Source organism: Jaculus jaculus, chromosome 11, assembly GCF_020740685.1.
Source record: "Jaculus jaculus isolate mJacJac1 chromosome 11, mJacJac1.mat.Y.cur, whole genome shotgun sequence".
In the NCBI taxonomy this organism is placed as follows: Eukaryota; Metazoa; Chordata; class Mammalia; order Rodentia; family Dipodidae; genus Jaculus; species Jaculus jaculus.
The window spans coordinates 17,988,657-18,010,804 of NC_059112.1; the positions used below are offsets into that span (position 1 = coordinate 17,988,657).

The following is a 22,148-nucleotide window of genomic DNA, read 5'->3' on the forward strand; positions in this document are numbered from 1 at the left end:
AGGTACATGTGCATCTGCTTTTGCCTTGCCTGCACATGTACACACAGCCATAGTGGAGTGAGTGTGAGAATAGACATGGATAGTCATATTGTTTGAGATAATGAATATAAGCAGAAGATACTTGCTGTGCCCTTTGCTTGTACCAGTTATCAGTTACATTACTGAGCCTTTTTTATATAATATTTATATTTCTTTCTTTGTGTGTGCACATTTGTATGTGTATAAGCATGTCAGGGTCTCTTGCCACTACAAAACAAGACAAAAAAACTGCCTGTCTGTGTTTATGTGGGAGGCTGGGGAGTTCATCCCAGGCCAACAGCAAGCAAGCACCTTTAATCACCAAGTCATCTCCCCAGCCCCACTGAATCTTGAAAGTTCATTGTTAATTAACATGCATTCATGTATAGAGTTGTATTTCTAAAGATTCTGGTGCTTATATGAGTATTGTCTTCAAATTAAAAGCATCAAAAGCAGGTCAAAATAGCTGAGAGTGAAAAGTAAAATGGTAATGATTTATCCAGACAATAATCTGAGAACCTGAAGTTGTCTGTATGTGACTAGTTTAAAAGCCGCTCTTTTTATCTCTGGGAATGGCACCGTGACAGTTGTTTGAGTTGACATTTAAAGAAGAATCCTTGGACCCACAGGTGTGCTCAGTGGGCGTTCCTTTAAACCTTTTGTCCTTTTTGTACTTACCTAAATATTTCTTGTATACACACATGTACACACATTACGAGGGAAAGATGACAGCTATAGGTCTTAAGTACTATTCAGAGTTTGACTAGCTCAAAAGAATCAGTATATGCATGTCATCTTGTTAGCAGTGTTTCTTTCTTAAAAAGCTTTGGGGGTTGGAGAGATGGCTTAGTGGTTAAGCGCTTGCCTGTGAAGCCTAAGGACCCCGGTTCATGGCTCAATACCCCAGTACTCACGTAAGCCAGATGCACAAGGTTGTGCATACATCTGGAGTTCATTTGCAGTGGCTGAGGCCCTGGTGTGCCCATTCTCTCCCTCTTTCTGCCCCTTCTTCTTCTCTCTCTCTCTCAAATAAATAAAAATAAAAACAAAAAATGTTTAAAAAAGCTTTGGGTTACTTTATGGGTTTTTGTTGATTCTAAGAGTAAAAGAGACTATTTTAAGTAAGAAATTATTATATTAGCAATCCTGCTGTACAAGTGAAAGTTAATATATAGGATATTTCTAATCGAAGTTCTTGGATTCTTGAAATCTTAAATGTTCTCTTGTTAAATTGTCTTTTGTCTCAACTCAGATTCCATGTAATGTTTTATTTTTAACCTGACTTACTGACTTGGTGTGGTTTTTTAAGCAGGAAAGTGATGGTGTGAGAGTTGCTGATTATTAGTATTGCCTTAGCTAGGCTTGTGTTGCCGTTAAGTTTGGTGAGACTAGGTGAGTAGATTGTTTAAAAATCACTCACTCATTTTCATGAGTTTAGGTTCTAGGTCATTCTAGAATTTCTGATCTTGCAAGAGTCTCCTTGGGCTTTTTTGGAAAAATTTATCCACAGACTAGGAGCAGTCCAGATAGCTTTTGTAGTTTGGAGCAGTAGTCTAGGAGCACACAGGTGACTATGTGTCTGGTAGAAGTCACTTGGTTCATGCTCCAGGAGCAGAGTCAGTTAAAATTCAGATTGGTAGGCTCCTTCCCATAGATTTGTATTTCTCATAAATTCTTCACTAATGGTGATACGGTTGGCTCCGAAACATGCTTTGAGAAACCACTAAACTAGTCAAGTTGCTATTAGGGCAACAAGGAAATATGCCACTTTAAATGAGCAGGTATCTCATACTAAAAGTTGCAGGATACGGTTCATATGCATTTTGGTGTACTGATCAATTGTTGTTTATTTTACCTCCCCTCTCCATATTGTATATTTGTTGTGTGCAGAAACTGCCCCTGGCTCCCTGGGTGGCGTGTGCTTATTGCATGTGAATAGTGGGATGAGTTAGGGTCATGGCAAAGCGTGTTTCTCCTGCTTGCTCACATGCTTTATTTCTTCCATGTTGCTTATTTAGAATTGAATCTTATTAATGAACATGCAAAATACCATGAGAAGTTGCATCCTACTTGGAACACAGCTTTAAAAATTTTTTCTTAAAATTTAGAAAAGTGGCAACTGATGAGCTGTTTTTTTTTTTTTTTTTTTTTTTTTTTTTTTTTTGTTTTGTTGTTGTTTTCCGAGGTAGGGTCTTGCTGTAGTTCAGGCTGACCTGGAATTCACTTTGTAGTCTCAGGGTGGTCTTGAACTCATGACGATCCTCCTACCTCTGCCTCCCAAGTGCTGGGATTAAAGGTGTGTGCCACCATGCCTGGCAAATGTTTATTGTATATAATATGTACTTTAGAAATACATTGTAGAGTAGCCAAACGGAGCTAGTTATCTTTAGCTTTATAATTTTTTTCATATATTTTTTAGGTTAATGTACCAAGTAATGGATTTCACCATGGCACTTTCATTCATAGGTGTCATTTGCCTTGTTCTTATTCATTCCCCTTCTCCCCTGGTCTCCCCTAGTCCCCTCCTCCTTCCAACTGGTTTCCTTTCTCCCCCCAGCTAACCCTCCTTCTGCTTTCTTAATCCCATTTATTTCATTTCCCTGCTTCCTATCCCTTAAGATCTTTTCTTCCTCTCCTGGTCACCTTCCTGGTTTCAGATGTACATGGAAGCTAATTATTAAGTATTTTCTCACATACTTAAAATCTGTCCTCATCAATCTGTAAGAATACAGTATATTGTTTAGTAACTGTATTTATTTATCATGTGATATACACTTCTTGATTTTATTCTTCCTGTCTAACTGAAGTTAAGTCCCTGGTAGTTAACATTCTGTTCTCTGCTTCTGTGGTCACCATTGTTTGGATTTTATGAAAAAGATCATTTGGTATTTCTACTTTTGAAACTTTTTTTTTTTCTGAATTACATTTTATCATTCCCATACAAGCTATTTTCGTTTTTTTGAGGTAGGTCTCACTCTAGTCCAGGCTGACCTAGAATTCACCATGTAGTCTCAGGGTGACCTTGAACTCACAGCAATCCTCTTACCTCTGCCTCCCGAGTGCTGGGATTGAAGGTGTGCGCCACCATTTTTTGTCCTGCTTTCTGGACTTGAAATACAATCTCTGTGCCTGTTGGCTCTCTCAGGCCGTACAGCTATCTATTTATTCTTTTTGTGTCTCTAACCCTTATCAGCTCAGTGATTTCAAATTAAAGTAGAAGATTCCGGTAGACAAGAGTTAGAGGGCATTTTCTGTGACAACATGTCTGGTTAGGAGTCACCATGGCCATTACTGGGATGGTTACCTAGACATGTTACTACCGTGGCAAGGGTAGAGGTCTTGGAGGACAAGGCTAAGCTGACAAGGACAAGGAGGTTCTTTTCTTTCTCACAGGACATTACAGAGAAGGGAAGTGTGTCTCTGTTCTGTGTGTGCATCCAGGGACCTAAGTTAGCCTAGCTGGGCAACTCTGCCTTCCTTAACCTGTGGTTCTGATCACAACTTCAGACATTATCATTCCCAGGACTGTGGCGGGAAGAACATTGTACTTTTTACATTCATGAGTGATTTAAGAAGTGTACTTGCTTACCTTCCATGGCTATGACTGTGTTACAGGAGTGGCTGGGAGACCTACTGGGGGCAGTATTTAACTCTCGTGTACAACTAATTTATCTAAAAAGAAAAAGAAAAGGTTAAACCATCGTCAGGGTTATTGGCCCTGTGTGTGATAGAGTCACTGTTAAAACAGTCATTAGGGAATGGGGGAGGTAGAATGTGACATGTAAGTGATTGCTTTATTTTGATTTCATTTTAGCTTCCTTGTGGTCATAGATGCAAAGAGATATGCCATCCTGGTGAATGTCCCCTTAATTGTACCCAGAAGGTAAAACTTAGATGCCCTTGTAAAAGAATAAAAAAGGTAAGTATCTTAAGTGGTTGAAATTCTTTTCTATGTAAGTTGTTCCTGTTTAGTTTGTTTTTGGTTTTTATGATTGGGTAAAATTTTTGGCTTTAATTTTAAGGCCATATTTTGTAGAATTTTAAAAATTATAATTAACATGAGCTCAACTGATTTTGTATATGCTCATTTTACTTACTTTTTAAAATATTTTTTTTGTTTATTTTTACTTATTTATTTGAGAGCGACAGACAGAGAGAGAAAGAGGCAGATATATATATAGAGAGAATGGGCGCGCCAGGACCTCCAGCCTCTGCAAACAAACTCCAGATGCGTGCGCCCCCTTGTGCATCTGGCTAACGTGGGTCCTGGGGAACCGAGCCTCGAACCGGGGTCCTTAAGCTTCACAGGCAAGCGCTTAACCGCTAAGCCATCTCTCCAGCCCTTACTTACTTTTTATATTTTATTTATTTGAGGAAGAGAGAGAGAATTAAGAAGAGGCATATTGAGAGAGAGATAATGGGTACTCCAAGGCCCCCAGCTACTGCAAGTGAACTCCAGATGCATGTGCCACCTTGTGCATCTGGCTTATGTGGGTTCTGGGGATTTGAACCACCTGGGTCCTTTGGCTTTATAGGCAAGCACCTTAACCATTAAACCATCTCTACAGTCCTGTAAATGTTCATTTTAAAATCAGCTTTGGCATTACAATTTTCTTAAGTGTAATGGCAAAAACAAAAGATTGTTACTTTTTAAATATATTTTATTTATTTATTTGAGAGAGAGAATGGGCACCATTCTCCAGGTGCATGCGCCCCTTGTACATGGCTTATATGGGTCCTGGAGAGTCAAACCGGGATCCTTTGGCTTTGCAGGCAAATGCCTTAACCACTAAGCCATCTCTCCAGCCCCTAAAAGATTATTTTTTATTGGAATCAAGTACAGTGTGCCCTTTGTGGGGTAAGCATCAGTGTGCTATAGATTGAGGTCTTTGAACAAGAAACATTTTGTGAGTGACAGTGTGGATTTCGTGGTTGAGAAAGTGGTCTGGCAATAGCTTTGTTCATCTGGTTTATGAAACTTTACTTGCCAGACAGGTATTGTCCTTTGAAAAATGCTTTCCTGAAAGGCTTTATATTCATAGCTTCATAAAGAACACTGAAACTTGAAAATAGCTATTTCAGAGGGAAAAAGTGAATGGAAGAGTGAACAGTAATGATTGGAATGCCGTTAGAAGCAAACTCATTAGCAAATCTTGTGAAGGAAAAGATAGTGTTTGTGTTTGCCTTCGGGTCTCATTTTCCCTGTTGGTCAGGTAGATCTCTTAGAAAGTCCCCTTTCATCTTGACCTCTGATTTGCCATATCACAATTATAGATGTGTCTCCTTCTCCCCTTCACATTCCTTTGATCTTTCCCTAAGTTATTTTTTTCCTCGTCTTTAAATTCATTCTTTTGGACTGAGGAGATGGCTCACTGGGTAGGAACACCGTGCTGCACAGGCATGAGGACTTGGCTTGACCCCAACATCCATGTCAACACAGCCAGCTGTAGCCATGCACACTTGTAGCCCTAGCACTGAGGGGACTAGAGACAGCAGGATTGCTGGGCTCTCTGGTCAGCCCACTTAGCCAAAAACCAGTGAGTTCCAGATTTTGTAAGAGATTCTTGCCTGAAGGAAATAGCAGAGAACACCTGATGCCCTTTTCTGGTTCCGCATGTGAGCTGAGTGGGTGGGTGTGTGCCTTTGTGTACATGTGCATACACACCACACATGCTACACGTACCAAAACAGTTCCTGCTTTTCTTCAGCCCTTCAAGACATGTGTTGAAATCCTCTCCCTCCCCCCCTCCTTCCCTCCCTCTCTCTCTGTGTGTGTGTGTGTTTCCCAGGTGGCAGTGAATAAAATTCTTTTATAAGTCTTTTGCTTTTATTTCTATACTTTCACTAAAATTTTCTGTAGTAGGTAATTTTTGTATTTAAATTGATCACCTTTATATGAAAGCCAATATTTCATCAACCACTTGTAATGTGGGATGTCCCTTCTATTTTCTGAGACCTCATGCCTTGTCCAAATACAGTTTGCCATCCATTATACTTATGCATTGAAGTGTCAAAGTAGCTGTAGAAGGATTTTCATTGAAATGTAAGAAAACAAAAATGTTAGGAAAGATCCAAAGTTCTCCAGAATACTTCAGACTTTTACTATCTAAGATAGCAGCCATTAGCTAGTATGTGTGTATTTTAATGAATTAACATGAGATAGTATTAAATGTTTGGCAGCTCCACTGGATGGTATACATGTAGAAAATTTCCTTTATTCCAGAAAGCTCTGTAGGACAGTACTGCTCTAGAACATTCTGTTCCTTGGTCACTTTGAAAGAAAACAAGCCATAAAGATAAAGAATAAAAATAAAACTCAGGGGGCTGGAGAGATGGCTTAGAGATTTAGGCACTTGCCCATGAAGCCTAAGGACTCAGATTTGATTCCCCAGGACCCACGTAAGCTAGATGCACAAGGTGGCATGTGTGTCTGGAGTTTGTTTGCAGTGGCTAGAAGCCCTGGCATGACTATTCTCTCTACCCCCTCTTTCCTCTCTCTCAAATAAGTAAGTAAAATATTTTTTAAAAATAAATAAAACTGAGGTAAGTTGATAGTGGCACATGGCAAATTATTATAAAGTAGATGATTTTTAATTTTATGGTATTCTTTTAATTGAGAGAAAATCATTTGTATTAATATATCTAATACTTGAAACCATATAACAACAGTAATGAATGTAACAAATATTTATAATCTTTGGCTATTAGACAAATTTTGCTTTTGTTAGGCATACAGGTAAGAATTTGAAAGAAAAATCATCTAAAATGTGAAATTTGGGTTGTTTGTAGGAATTGCAGTGCAATAAAGTACGTGAAAATCAGATTTCAGTAGAGTGTGACACAACATGCAAGGAACTGAAGCGGAAAGCATCTGAGGTGATGTCTTATTAAATGTCACTACTGAAGTACTTGTGGCCTTTTTCTACTACTTGGTACATTTCTTTATGTACTCATAAAAACAACTTGAAATTTTATCTTTGCTTTTGTTTCAAAATACTACTTTTATATGCTTATTTTGAATCCAAGTGTACTTCCATTGCTTTCTGTGGACCTAAGCTTTCCACCCTTCCTGCTAGTTTGTGAGTTTGTCCTGACAGGTAGCTATTTTAAAGCTGGCACTGGTCTCCTGAAAGTTAGGCCAAGTTAATACAAAAGTAAGATTTGGGGATTCTTCCCTACTTGAGGTGTCTTGATTGTTTCCCTTTTGCCAGTTGAGTCAGTGAATAACTTGGTTTGTTTGATGCTGAGGCGTCCCTCCCCAGAGCATGGGAAGTCAGGGATCACTTTTAACTGTAGGGAAAGGGGATGCTTAATGATTGAGGTGAGAACCTTAACATCAGCGGAAGAATCAAGTTGAGAAGTGTTGATCTCAGTGTGTGAGTAGCTTGAGTTGTGATCTGCTGTCTCACATAGCTGATCACAGGGCATGTATCTTGAAGCATCAGATCTCCTCATACCCCTTCAGTCTGTTAGGTGGTGGGTGGTAGGTCTGCTCAGTGAACCATTTTCCTTTAAAAGTTTTTTTGAGGGCTGAACAGGTGGCTTAATAGTTAAAGGCGCTTGCCTGGGAAGCCTTAGGACCCAGGTTTGATTCCCCAGGACCCACGTTAGCCAGATGCACAAGGGGGTGCACGCATCTGGAGATTGTTTGCAGTGGCTGGAGGCCCTGGTGTGCCCATTCTCTCGGTCTGTCCCTTCTCTCTCCCTCTCTCTCTGCTTGCAAGTAAATAAAATGTTTTTTTTAATTTTTGTTTTGTTTGTTTATTTGAGAGAAAGAGAGAATGGTTGTGCCAGGGCCTCTAGCCAGTGCAAACTGTAAATGCATGTGCCACCTTGTGCATCTGGCTTGTGTGGGTACTCAGTAATTGAACCTGGGTCCTTAGGCTAGCCAGTGCAAACTGTAAATGCATGTGCCACCTTGTGCATCTGGCTTGTGTGGGTACTCAGTAATTGAACCTGGGTCCTTAGGCTTCCCAGGCAGGCAAGCGCCTTAACTGCTAAGCTATCTACCCAGTCCCCATTTACATATTTTTAACACTTTCCAAGTGAGGCTCACACAAGATGATGTGCATCACTGGTGCCTGGGTGGGTGGTGCAGAAGCTGTAATCGTACAGGAAGCGTGGTGCTGCATTGCTGACCTGTTCTAAACTGCGCAGGTGAAAGAGGCTGAGGCCAAAGCTGCTCTGGAAGAGGAGAGCCGGAGGCGGCAGGTGAGCACGGGGCCGCAGGCCCTCCCCATGGCGTCTTTTAATATTTGTTGTTTGTTCGCAAGCAGAGGCAAGGGAGAGAGGCACCAGGGTCCTCTGCCACTGCACATGAGCTCCAGATACACGCGCCACACTTTGCATCCAGCTAATTTATGGAGGTGCTGGGGATTTGAACCCAAGCCATCAAGCTTCGCAACCCCGCACCCTTAACTGCTGAGCCATCGCTCCAGCCCCGCGGTCAGGCTTTGTGCAAACTAGGGACAGTGAGCTCCTATCTGCACTGAAAATTACAGTTTCCACAAAACAAGAACAATCCGTCTACTTAGCTTTAGGTACTGCGAAAAGGCAGGAGAGCTCTGTTCTTGTGTAGTTCATCTACTGCCCACCTCGCTGCTTTGCCGTGTCGTTTGCTAGCATGAGCTTTAATTGTTCTTTGATTAGGGCTAAGGATTTTTTAAAAACTGAATTGCAGGTCATCTGTCATAAATAAGTGCTGTTCACCAATTACTCGTTTCAATATGTTCCCTGTCTCTCCACTACACCCGTAATGCAGGTCATGTCTGTTCTGTTTACATACCTGATCCCTGCTGGTCTGGGACGGCGTGGACTGCGTGCTGTAGTAGCACTGTCAGTTTGTATCTTGGTTCTTAAGAGTCATTTTGTATTAAAACATGAATTTTTTGTGGTTGTTTTTTTCTTTGAGAGATGGTCTTACTCAAGCCCAGGCTGACCTGGAATTCACTATGCAATCTCAGGGTGACCTCGAACTCATAGCAGTCCTCCTACCTCTGCCTCCCAAGTGCTAGGATTAAAGGCAGACGCCACCACACCTGGTTAAAACATGACATATTTTTGCCTTGCAGAATTTTTACTGTATTTTTTTTTAAATCAATTTGATGAGAAGAATCGACTTGAGGCAACTTTTTTGTCTTTACCCATTTATTATTATTGCTGTTGTTACCATTTTTGCTACAAGTCACTAGTAATTATTATCTGCATTGTAATTATTATCTGTATTATAAAAAGCTTAAATCAGGCTGGGAATGTTGGAACACGCCTTTAATCTCAGCACTAAGGAGGTAGAGGTGGGAAGCTTGCTGTGAGTTCCAGGTCAGCCTGGGCTAGAACGAGATCCTACCTTGAAAAACAAGCAAGCTAAAATCATAGTTCTGTTTTTTCTCATTGGGCATCTTGTTAGTGCTCCGTGAAGCTTATATTGAAGTGTGCTGGTATTACAGTACAAGACTGTTACCCATATTTTAGAGTGCCTATACACTAGTTTTAATAAGACATTCAACTCTTTAGATCATAGTCAGGCCTACTGTCTGAAATAATACTTCTATCACTCCTCAGTTCCCTGTCTGCCTGCCTGCATTCTGATCTGTTAAATACAGTCATTAGGACAGAGAGCTTTGTTTTGATTTTTCAAGGTAGGGTCTTGCTCTAACCCAGGCTGACTCAGAATTTACTATGTAGTCAGTCTCAGGCTGGCCTCCAACTCACAGAAATCCTCCTACCTTTGCCTCCTGAGTACTGGGACTAAAGGCATGGGTCAACAAGCTCAGCGAGCGAGCTTTTTTAAAAGCCAAATTCATGTATTCATTTTCTACCTCTACTTCTAAAGCAGTTCCCAAATTGACTTATTTGTATTTTACTAGAAAGTTTCAAGTCATTATATTCATTGACTTTAATAAAATGAAACTGTTCTGTTTTAGGCTGAGCTGGAGGCTTTTGAAAACAGATTGAAGGGTCGTCGGAAGAAAAACAGGAAAAGAGATGAAGTGGCAGTTGAGCCATCGCTATGGCAGAAATACAAATACCATCTCCTGGCAGCATGTGGCGTTGTGGTGGTAGTGCTTGCATGGTACATCGCCCAGGACGCCAATTAATCGTTTCTTTGACCTTTTAATATACCTCAGATTGAAACTAGATGTTACCTATGAAACATTAAGGTGTTATGTGTGTATTGTAGGCTGTGTTCCCTCCCATTGGCCTGTGTGCTGTGCAGCTGTGGGGACAGGCAGCGGAGGCTGTTCAAAGTGAAAGCACGACCGGAGGCACTCAGCACTCCACAGCTGGGCTGCCGGCAGAGCGCCATGTCTGTTGTTCTCTGCGCTGCGTGTACTGGCCCGGCTATTGCATTTACTGCTTCAGCACCCAGCACTGTTCTTTCTGTAAATTCAGATGCGACTGAGCCATATGTGCAGTAAGAGGAATATTTCTCCATGTTTTGGATACTTTTTTTGATCTTGTAACTTTGTACTTTTTTAAAGTTATCCTCCAAAAAGACCTCTTAACCACCACAAAGCTTTATAATTAGATTGCAGAAATTAGCCTATCAGAGAGAAACTTTTATTGGTCACTGAAACAAATTTCACACAATGTGAATTGTTTTCAACAAATGCCAGGCTAGGTTCTTCCCAGGCAGCTGTTTTTGTCTAAGAAACTTTTACTTGAAAGTTGGCATGTTTTGTATACCTTGTATGTATCTTTTTAAGATAATAATAAAAGGAAAGCTGATATTTATGAGCAACATGTACTGAGCATAGAGCTTATTATTTCTCTTTACTGTAATCCCAGATATATAACAGCTGGGAATAATATGAAAAAAATAGAGAAATTATCAGTAAGCCAAATTGGGTATAACTGTCTTTTCAAATAGTTTTATTATTTAAATTTTGTATGATTATTTTCATACCAAGTTTGTAATCTAGAATGCCGTTGCAGTGCCCAGGAGCCTGTGATTTTAGGTTGGGCACAGTGTCAATGTGTAATGCTAGTGTTTGATGTAGAGCACAGTTACTGAAAGGTATTAAAAAGTATATACTTTAAAAGTGTGTTTTAAACAGGAGTTCAGAGGAAGATGTAAAATCTGCTGAATTTAGGTTAAAAACAAAATACATGTTGCATTGTTTATCGAGTATTATCTGGTGTCCTGAATTAAAGGAAAATCATTTCTTTATGAGATTTGTGGTTTGATTTCAGATTTTTAAAAATCATTCCCAATGGTTGAATTATTGCGTTAGTGTTCTAGAAGCTCTTAAGTTAGTTGTGGTCTGCTCAGGTTCTTAATAGCTCTAACCAGAATGAATCTGAGGCACATAAATGGCCCATACCTGTGGAGGAATGTTGACGGCTGTCTTGTTCAGGTCGTGTGCAAGTCTTGTGCAAGCACTTAGCTGTGAGACAGACACTTAGAGGGCAGTTAAATGGGTACAAAATACTTATTTATATATATTTATATATCAGTAGTAGTTCCCACTTAGGGCTTGTGATGTTTGCAGCCATAGGTTTTCAGTACCAGCTTAAATTTCATGGATTTTAACGTTAATTGTTAAAAACAGTTTAAATATAGATAAGTCTCTCTGGTAATATTTAGAAATTGCTTGTAAGAATTTTAATATCAGAGCCGGGTGTGTTGGCGCACGCCTTTAATCACTTTTAAGCACTTGAGAGGCAGAAGTAGGAGGATGGCTGTGAGTTCAAGGCAACTGTGAGAATACATAGTGAATTCCAGGTCAGCCCGAGCTACAGTGAAACCCTACCTTGAAAAAAAAAAAAAGAAAGAAAGAAAGAGAGAGAGAAAGAAAGAAAGGAATTTTAACACCAAATATGAAGATTTTATGTCCTTTCAGGAATTTTCTTTCTTTTTTTTTTTTTATGCAGACACCACCATGCCGGTGTCACTTGTAGAGTTCTTGATTTAACAGTCAAACTAATCCTTCCTTTTGGATGCCAGCTACAGGCAGTAGAAGATTGCCCCGGCACTGTGTACACTCTGTTGTGGGGTCCTCCAGCTTAGCAGGCAGCGAAGGACCAGTGAGCCACTAGGAGAAAGTGGTCCCTCTTGTAAAGTTCATTGAAAGGGTAGCTTTCTGAGCTTAGGAAAGTAATTGAACCAGCAGAAAACAATCTCTAGAAGAATGACTAGTTGGATGCCGAGAATAGTCAGGGCTCATCCTATTCCAGCATTATTTCATCATAACTGGTACCACGTGCAAAGGCTCTTCCAGACGAGGCAGGTCACATTCTGAGGTTTGGGATGGACACTGATTTTGGGGTAAGAGGAACTGATTACAGTACTCAGCAAATATTTCCTAGACTGTAAATGCCTGGGTGATTTCCTTATCATCTCCCCTTAGTGCGTGAAGAAAGGATTGAATTCATTCTATGGGTCCAAATTACCCGGGTTCGTTATTTAACGTGTTGATACAGCTTCAGATCCTGGGCTGTTAAATGGTGACAATAAGTCTCCATGAGTGCCCTGCCCAATAAGTTAGGAGTTGTCATGTTTCTGCGTCTCCCTTGTTTTTTGGTGAATGTGTGGTGATACGCATGTATGTGTGTGTATGTATGTGTATACACTTGTGTGCAGTGAGCTTGGGGATCCTGTTCCCACCTTTCCCAGCACGCTGGCATTAGAGATGCTTGCCACCCCATCCAGCATCTCTGTGGGTACTGGTGACTGATCCCAAGTCTTTATGCTTGAGAGAGTGCTTTACTGAGTGAGCTATCTCCCCCATACTGTGTCTGCAACTCTTTTAAAATAACACCTCGCCAGGCGCACGCCTTTAATCCCAGCACTTGGGAGTCAGAGGTAGGATTGCTGTGAGTTTGCGGCCACCCTGAGAATACAGAGTGAATTCCAGGTCAGCCTGGACTAGAGTGAAACCCTACCTTGCAAACAAACAAACAAACAAAAATAATAAAATAACAAGTCTATAACAGTCCGCACTGATGATCTGTGCTCATCCTATCATGGTGGGAACTAGATTTGCTTCAAGAATTCCAAACCAACTAGATGTGTCACTTTGAGAATTGCCTGCCACCAAGACATCCTAACTACAAGCAAGCGTCTTTAACTGCTGAGCCATCTCCCCAGCCCCCAAGATCCAAACTGTAGTAACGTGGATGACTGAGACTTAATCTGCTAAGTTTAAGACTTCTCTTGTCAACTGATTCATAGCAGAAAAGGTTCTGAGCTGAGTTGACTATCTCACTTTTTGCTTCAAGGGTCACTGTCATTGAGTGTGTACTGTGCCTGGTAGAGGAGTAGGCAGGATGCTGGCCAAAAAAGGAGGGCGTATTTTGACAGATTGCAGTGGGAGGCCCCTCAGAAGTAGAAGGTATATGAGCATGCTAAAAATAAAATTCCTCTGAAATTACCTGTGGCGCCAATTCTCAATTCCCATTGTTCCAGTGATGACTGGTACATAAGAGCAGGGGACTGGTGTACAGAAAACAGAACGTCTACACACATAACTCTCATCGTATACTGAGCGCTTCTCTGGGCTGGAGTCCATTACGGTAGGCGTGTCTACCACTCTTAAGCTCTTCCCTTTTGCAATAGGTACAGTTCTAGTTTGCCTGTTTCTTATTATCTTCAATTTTGTTTCAAGCTTTTTCATCTAAAAATAACGCTGTGATCCTTAAAGCCATTTGCCTCTTTTTTTTTTTTTTTTTTTTTTTTTTTTGGCTTTTCGAGGTAGGGTTTCCCTCTAGCCCAGGCTGACCTGGAATTCACTCTGTAGTCTGAGGGTGGCCTCGAACCCACAGTGATCCTCCTACCTTTGCCTTCCAATGCTATGACACACACCTTTAATCCCAGCACCTGGGAGGCAGAGGTAGGAGGATAACCATTAGTTTGAGGCCACCCTGAGACTACAGAGTGAATTCCAGGTCAGCCTGGGCTAGAGTGTGACCCTATCTCAAAAAAAAAAAAAAAAAAAAAAAATGGGCACCGCTATGCCCAGCTTCATTCCCCACATTTTTAATGTAGTTTATATTATTCCTCTAATGCATTTGTCCCCCTGTCCTGGAAGTGCTGTGTGGGCATGACTTGTGTTTTGTTCATTTGGCAGCTGGCAAACTGAAATTGAGCAAGTTGCTAACTAGATAAGCCACTGGGTAGTGAGTGTATCTGTTTTAAGCTACTCCTTGCCCATCTCCATCCTGGGGTCTGACTGCTTCTCTAAGAAATCTCAACCTTAGAGTGCCTTCATTTTCAGTCCTAGTTCTGTAGTTGTCTTGGTAAAGTTCCCCTCTCCAGGAGAATATTCAGAACCTTGAAGTGGACTTCCCTACCTGCATGAACGTTTTCTGAGAAGCCCAGCTCTGCAAGAGCAAGGGAGGCCCTCTCCCCTGGTTGTCTCAAAGTCTCAGGCTCTCAGCCAAACATTTGGCAATTGTCCTGGGCTTCAATGGGCAAAGCAGCTTTGCAGTTCAGTGCAGTTCAACCTTCCATGCCCTTAACTGTGAATAATGGCAGGCAAGCTGAGCTTTGCTAGCCCCTTCAGTCCTGGGCTATAACAATTAATTACTTATTATTCATTTATTTTTAGAGAGGGAGATCAAGAGAATGGGCACACCAGGGCTTCCAGCCACCACTGCAAATGACCTCCAAATGCATTTGCCCCCTTGCGCATCTGGCTTATGTGGGTCCTGGAGAATCGAACCAGATTCCTTAGGGTTCAAAGGCAAATTCTTTACCAGTGAGCCATCTCTCCAGCCCAATATTTCTTTTTTAAAAAGTATTTTATTTATTTGTTGCCAAGGCTGGGGAGGAGAGGGAGAGAGGAAAAGAGAATGGATACACCAGGGCTTCTAGCCACTGCAAACAAACTCCAGATGTAGGTGGCACTTTGTGCATCTGGCTTTACGTGGGTACTGGGGAATTGAACCTGGCTCATTAGGCTTTGCAGGCAAGTGCTGTAACCTCTGAATCATCCCTTCAGCCCAGGACTATAACATTTCTTTTAAAACTAATTTGCTATATGCTTGAAATATTAGACAGTTAATCCTTCACAATGCCTGGAGTGTTTCTTTTTGTAAAATAATAAAGGGATTTTAAGAAATAGGACATTGCTTGTATTTCATGTTAAATTGAAGGGTTAGGGACTTGGCTCCAGTGGTAGAGCATTTGTCAATAAGCCTAAGTCTCTAGCACCAAATGACAAAATAAATTGAGGTGCAAATGTGGGAAGATTTTTTTATTCCAAATAAATGGTTAAAACTTACATGGAACGGACTGGGGAGATGGTAGTGGTTAAGGCACTTGTCTGCAAAGCCAAAGGACCCAGGTTCGGTTTCCCAGTAGCCAGATGCATAAGGTGGCACATGTATCTGGAGTTCGTTTGTAGTGGCTAGAAGCTCTGGTGTGCCCGTTCTATCTGTACCCCTCCCCCCGTGTCAAATTTATATATATATATGCTAAAAATTACATGACATTCAAATCAACTTGAATATAAGGCTTTTAATACAATTGATCTGTTACATTAAAAAAGTTCATTTCAAAGAACATAAACATAGATGTCGACCCATGATTGTATTCTCCCTGCTGGCGAATACCTACCTCCAAGAATCCTTTCCAGTGCTCTTTGTAACCAGAGCGGACGCTGGCTAGGAAGAATGAAGTTTAAGGCACACTCCCTGAGCCACTAGCCTTTGTTCTGGAAAGCTCAGCTCAAGGGACACCATCCCTCTTGGGCTCTCTGGAGCTCTCTGTTTAGCGACTTTAACTCCATTCGTGTCACACCTCCACCAGAGGGCAGAAAGTGGAAAGGCAAAAAGACAGAAACCCGCCCCTGACTTCAGAGCACTTGTATAGAAACCTTGGCTCAGTTCACAGCTGGCGTTAAAGTGTGGGCCAGAAACACTATGCCGTGTTCCAACTTGCTCACCGTAGGACTGGCAGATGACTTTCCTGGGCTGTTTCCCCATGGGTGCCCAGTGGGGAATGGTGCGGAACAAGGTGATATCTCAATTAGAACCCCACACCACCCCTGTGAAATGACCCTGCCCTCTGTGACTTCAGCTCCCTAAATTTGATCTCCAGTGCCCTGGGGAGAATGACCCAAAGTCAGGGCTTGGTCTTGGATGCTGTTGACAAGAAATCTCAAACAAGATTTAGGAGCTCAGGCCCTTGTAGTGGCTCACGCCTTTAATCCCAGCATTTGGGAGGCAGAGGTAGGAGGAACGCCACGAGTTCGAGGCCACCCTGAGACTACATAGTGAAGTCTAGGTCAGCCTGAGCTAGAGTAAAACTCTACCTCGAAAAATGAAGAAAAAAAAAATTAGGAGCTCAAAGCTGCCGTTCTGCCCTGCCCATGAATCCTGGAATAACTCACTCATGCAGTCTTGCAAAAGCAGTTGGGGCACTAAACTTCTAACAAATAATACTAGCCTTCACAACGTTAAAAAGTCCTTTACGGATAATACGCTTGGCATTTAAATCGCCACTGCCTAAAGTCACTCAGGTATCTGCTTGCCTACATTGCTGGCCCAGAGAAAATGGTCTAGGTAGGATAAAGAGAATTTGGAGAAAAGCAACTTCACACCAAGACCCTGTTCCAAAGCGCCCTATCTTGTTGCTCGTTCTGTCCTGGGTGTAAGTTAAGGGGGTCTTGGAGCAGCAGACTGGACTTCCCACCCACCTCACAGAAGTGACTTTGCTGGGGCGGGTACAGGGGGACTGTCATTAAGGGTTATGGGTAGGACCCAGAGACGCATGTGAAGGGAGGGAGTGGTCTGCGGGTGAGGTCTGCCCAGCAGACAAAACATGGGGCTCTGGTCCCTAGAAGTACAACTTCTGAGTGAGGAGCCAGGCATCCCTAAGTGCCTCTCCCGGGGACTCGCCCGAGGAGAGAAAAGCGACCCAGAGAAGGCTGGAGAGTGGCATGTTCCCGAAGCGACCCCCTGCTTTGGGTCCTGAGGAGCGCTGTGGGCGCCCCGGAGCCCCAATGCGGGTAAGATCTTCACCCGCACTCCTCCGCACACTGGCCGAGTGGTCCGAGTCCCGGTGACTTCGGGATCAATCCTTCCTGTCTCATCCCTTCCTCCTCCTCCTCCCTCCCCGCCCCATTCCGTCCTCCTGGACCGGTGCCCCCTCCTCCTTCCTGGCCATCCGTTTGTCCGTCGGTCCGTAGGTGAGCTCTGGCTTCCGCAGTGTCGCGCTCCTCAGTCCCCTGCAGCAGTCAGCCCGGGGCCATGGGCAGAGTTTCCTTCAGCGTCCGAGTGAGCTCGGTGCGGAGAGCCCGATGCTCTTGTCCCGGGCGATGCTACCTCTCCTGCAGAGTCCCCGCTCAGCTCCGCGTCCCGGGCGAGGCCGGTGCACCGGACCGCTGGCCGGTGGCGCCCGGGGAGACTGCAGGTGGAGCTGGGGGACCTGCTCCCTGGGGAGCCCATGGCTTCCTCCCCGGGCCGGTGTCCCAAAGATGGAAGGACTGCATCGCGGCGCCGCCGGCCCCAGACGTAAGCCTCGCGGCGGTCCAGGTTCCCTCCTACGGCCGCTCGGGGACACGCGCCCTGCGCCCTGGTGATCACTTGGTGCCCCGGGAGGGCGGTGGGCGTGGGGACCACGCGACTACGTCCTACGAAGTCTTGTCATCCATCCCCCTTGCAGAGTGCAGGGAACTCCTGGGTCCGCTGCGCTCAGACTTCCCCTCCGGCGCGTCCCTGCCCAGGCTGCCTCGTGGGGGCGCTGGCTGCGGGGCCGGGGGCCTGGGGAGGGCGCAGGGTGTCAGCTGCAAGTTTGGGGGACGGAGTTCCATCCAGTCCTGGGAAGGGCTAACTTCGCCCTTCGGATGGTCCCTACTGGTCTGGATCACCAGGAGCCCAGTCGAATATGCAGTCGCCCCTTCTTTGCCTGTTGGGTGCCAGGGTCCGCTTGGCACCGGGAGGGTCTCAGCTGCGCGCAGTGGAGACCTCGGAGCTCCCGGGGCAGGCTGAGCCGGGGAGGGCTGGAGGGATGCGGCCACCCTGCGAGAACTCAGCACCCCCTCTCGCCCCGTGCCACCCTCTGGAGGCCGGAGGATGGCGCTGTGGGCGCTTTTTGCGAAGGTTGTCGTTCCCGAAACCCAGCCCTGGTGCTCTGGAGTTTCGGGGAGGTGGGTGGGTGGGGGGCTGGTCCCCAGAAAAGCTGTCCCAACAAATGAGAGCTTCCCTCCCGCGGAAACTCCCGGTGCTACAAAAACACCAACATGCAGTAGGAGGCAGAGTGTGGACTTTTCTGTGCAAGTCTATAGTTTAATTTCCATTTCCTTTTTTTTAAAAGATGTAAAGTCATGGGCGGATAAACACCAAATGGCTAAAGGCATTGAACTGCTACCAGAATGAGAGCGAAGACGGAACTTTATTAGTGATTACTGTCAGGGACTCATCCCGGCAGAGGTTTTTGTTGTTTGTTTTATGGTTTTTCCGAGGTAGGGTCTCACTCTAGCCCAGGCCGACCTGGAATTCACTCTGTAGTCTCAGGGCCTTGAAGTCACAGCGATCCTCCTCCCTCTGCCTCCCGAGTGCTGGGATTAAAGGTGTGCGCCACCACGCCCGGCTCAGAGTTTTGAAGTTAGAGATGCACAAAGGAGAGAGAGAGGTCGGGGGCATACCTCCAACATTCTCTAACTTCCCGGTGCCCAAAAGTTTTATCCCGTGAGAACATCTCAAAATCCATCCCTAAAACCAGGTTTCTGGGGTTTGAAAGGGTAGATGCCATCTTTGCACCTTCTGCACAGACTTCTCGGGTTACCAAGGGTTTCACTGTGAACTATGTGTAGAGCAGAATAAACTTCAAAAGTTGCAAGGTTTGTTTTTTTTTTTTTTTTTAATAGGAGAGGAGGCTCACGACAGAAAGTTCCTTTTCAGATAGGAGTGCAACCCAAGCCACAAAGCTTAAGTTAAAAGCTTCAGGAATAAAGAGGAATTTAAAAATATTTATTTTTATTTATTTATTTGAGAGAAAGGGGGGGGCAGGCAGATAGAGAGGGAGAATGAGTGTGCCAGGGCCTCCAGCCATTGCAAACGAAATCCAGATGCATGTGCTACCTTTTGCATCTGGTGGGTCTTCGGGAATCGCACCTGAGTCCTTTGACTTTGCAGGCAAGTGCCTTAAACGCTACCAGTCCTCAAGCCCAAGAGGCATTTTTTATATTCAGTTTTATTTTTTTTTCCCGGGAGTGTGTCGGGGGGGTTCCAGGTAGGGTCTCACTCTAGCCCAGGCTGACCTGGGATTCACTATGTAATCTCAGGGTGGCCTCCAACTCATTTTTAAAAGATGTGAAATTGATTCCATCAGAAACAGGATGCAGCAGAAATCCCCGCGCCTGCGCGGAGTTGCACCAGTGCCCCTGCGTCTTGACTGGGAAGGGAGTAGGCCTGGGGTGACCCTGTGACTGTGAACTTCAGAATTAGATGGGTAGAACTGGGCGGGGGCAAGAGCCCCATTTCAGTTAAGCAGTGCTGGCCACATTGGGATCTCTGGTGTGTGAGGCTGGGGTGAGGTGGGGTCGGGCGGGGGAATCATCTCTCTGGAGTCACGGCAGAACTTGCTGCTTGCCCAGTTATTCCCCCGGAGGTCACTGCTCCTGCTTCCAGAACCCTCTCCTCATGAAGTGATGGCCCTGTAAGGCTCACTTCTAGGTGGTAGCCTGGAGGAGGGTTCTCGACCAGGACGTTGGGAAAGCTGGCTGGCGACAATCCCTTGATTAGGCTGTGCCCACAAATCTTGGCAATGCCGATTGCTCTTGTCTTGGTGCCCCCAGGCGTGAAGGGAAAGAAGAGAGGCAGGGTGAATTTAGGGCTAATGAGCCTTGTACCACATTTCAGACAAGACATTCCTTAAGTCATTAGCGTGGCTAGTACAGAGCTGGACAGGAACCTGCCCGAAGATTAAGGAAAGAGAGAGAGAGAGAGGGAGAGAGAGAGAGAGAGAGAGAGGAGAGAGAGAGAAAGAGAGAGAGAGAGGTAAAATAAAGGCAAAAGCCATCAAGCTTTTAGTCATCTTCTGGGTACCTGCAGGCTGAAAGTGGAGAGCCTGAGCCATTAGCCCACGCAGCTTCTAGGCCCTTCTGTGCTTCATGGAATGCAGCCCTTGCTGGCTCTGTTGCCCTGTCAGCTGCTCAGCTGACCTCCTCCAGGGTTGGGGGTTGAGAGGAGGGGGGACAGGCCAGCATCTCCAGACAGCCAGCAAGTCAGTCTCCCCATCTCTGGTTTTCCTACTTTAACGTATGGAATGAGGCACCTGTTCCTCCTCTTTCCCCCTCTTACTTCCAGCCTCTTCACCACAGACATGTGACTTCAGGTGAATGTGTGTGTGTGTGTGTGTGTGTGTGTGTGTGTAGGGGAGAGTCTCAGGAATACCATCCACCTTGCTCTATTTTTCTAAATATTTTACTTATTTGACAGAGAGAGGGGGGGAGAGAGAATGGTTGGGTCAGGGCCTCCAGCTGCTGCAAACAAACTCCAGATGTATGTGCCACCTTGTGCATCTGGTTTACATGAATCCTGGGGGAAATCGAATCTGGGTCCTTTGGCTTTGCAGGCCAGCGCCTTAACTGCTAAGCCATCCCTCCATCCCTCCCCCACTTTCATTCTTTTGAGGTGAGGTCTCTCAGTGGCATAAAACTTGCCTAATTAGGCTAGACTGGCTGACCAGCTAGCCCCAGCCCTGCAGGATCATAAACGTGTACCACCATGCCTGGCTTTTTAAAAAATGTGAGTGCTGGGGTGTGAACTTGGGCGCTCATGCATGCAAGGCAAGCACTGTATTGACTGAGCTATCTTCCCAGCCCTGTGGGTATGCTTATATGTGCATGATGTGTGTGCGTGTGTGTGAATGAGTCAGGAGCAAAGGTGGGTGTCAGCCTCCTTCTATCTTTTTTGAGGTAGGGCCTCTGTTGTGAATCACTGCCACATTTGCCCGGCTGGCTAGCCCATGAGCTTCTGGGAAATGCGCCTGTCTCTGCCTCTCTACTGGTTATAGGGTGCTGGTCTTACAGACGCCTGCCATAGTGTTCAGTTTGTGTGTGTGTGTGTGTTTTGTTTTTCGAGGTAGGGTTTCGCTCTAGCCCAGGCTGACCTGGAATTCACTCTGTAGTCTCAGGGTGGCCTTGAACGCATGGCGATCCTCCTACCTCTGCCTCCCGAGCGCTGGGATTAAAGGCGTGCGCCACCACGCCCAGTTTAGCATTCACTTTTTACGTGGGTTCTGGGGATCAGGCGCGACTGAACCATCCCCGCAGCCTTGTGTTAAGGTTTTTAGTATCTCTACTGCTGGTGTCATGGGAGTACTCTGAGAGCGGTTTGGTGAAAATGTCCAAGTGGGGGTTTTATTCTGCCACCTATGTCCTTAATAAAATAATGAGCGAATGTGCATTCATGCCGCCTCTTTGCCCTACCCACTTCCCGGGCGCTTGAAGAGCAGTGCCGATCGGCTGTCCTGGCCAAGGTGTGAAGACCTACGTCACCACTAAGCGCTCAGGTGACTCCAGACTTGCTTGTTTCTCAAATCTTTCCCTCTTTCATTTGGGACTCCTCTGTGGGTGCACATGGAGGAAATCTTGAGTATTGAGTGCAACACGCCACAGGTGACATTCAGGCTCTTCCGTGCCTTTGGACGCTGAATAAGACATGATGGGGAACAGGAAGCAGGTTTCTCTTCAAGCTCCCAGTTTCAACTCCTCTGGTTGTGTATCTGGAGTGGAATTACTGGGTTAGGTAGTATTTTTAAAATTCTTTTTTTTAAAAAAACAATATTTTGTTTATTTATTTGAGAGAGATAGAAAGAGAGAGAGGGGACAGAAAGAATGGGCGCGCCAGGGCCTCCAGCCACTGCAAACGAACTCCAGACTCATGTGCCCCTTGTGCATCTGGCTTATGTGGGTCCTGGAGAATCGAACCTGAGTCCTTAAGCTTCACAGCTGAACTGCTGAGCCATCCCTCCAGCCCTTCAATTTTTGAGGAACCTCCATAGCGCCTTCCATGATGGTTGCTCCAATACACATTCCCGCCAACACCAACAGCATAGGGAGGTCCCCCTTCCCCATTGTATGTCCCCATCTCTCACACATTTTTATCTTTTGTTTTTGGATGCTACCCGTCCTATCTGGTGTGAGATAGTATATGACTGTGGTTTTCATTTGCATCTCCCT

General features: G+C 44.7%; 2 protein-coding genes across 2 annotated transcripts in view; both read left to right on the top strand.

Annotated features, from left to right (window-relative positions):
- Nfxl1 (nuclear transcription factor, X-box binding like 1) overlaps positions 1–11,191 on the top strand; it is a 44,040-nt gene extending 32,849 nt beyond the window's left edge. The window contains exons 19-22 of the mRNA XM_045161240.1: positions 3,833–3,937; positions 6,808–6,894; positions 8,176–8,229; positions 9,942–11,191. Of these exons, the coding sequence (XP_045017175.1) occupies positions 3,833–3,937; positions 6,808–6,894; positions 8,176–8,229; positions 9,942–10,115 (420 nt within the window). The 3' untranslated portion in view covers positions 10,116–11,191. The remainder of the gene's footprint in view (positions 1–3,832; positions 3,938–6,807; positions 6,895–8,175; positions 8,230–9,941) is intronic.
- A 5,702-nt stretch (positions 11,192–16,893) lies between these two features.
- LOC123464400 (atrial natriuretic peptide-converting enzyme-like) overlaps positions 16,894–22,148 on the top strand; it is a 108,445-nt gene continuing 103,190 nt past the window's right edge. Inside the window, exon 1 of the mRNA XM_045161241.1 lies at positions 16,894–16,970. Coding sequence (XP_045017176.1) covers positions 16,902–16,970 — 69 coding nt within the window. The 5' untranslated portion in view covers positions 16,894–16,901. The remainder of the gene's footprint in view (positions 16,971–22,148) is intronic.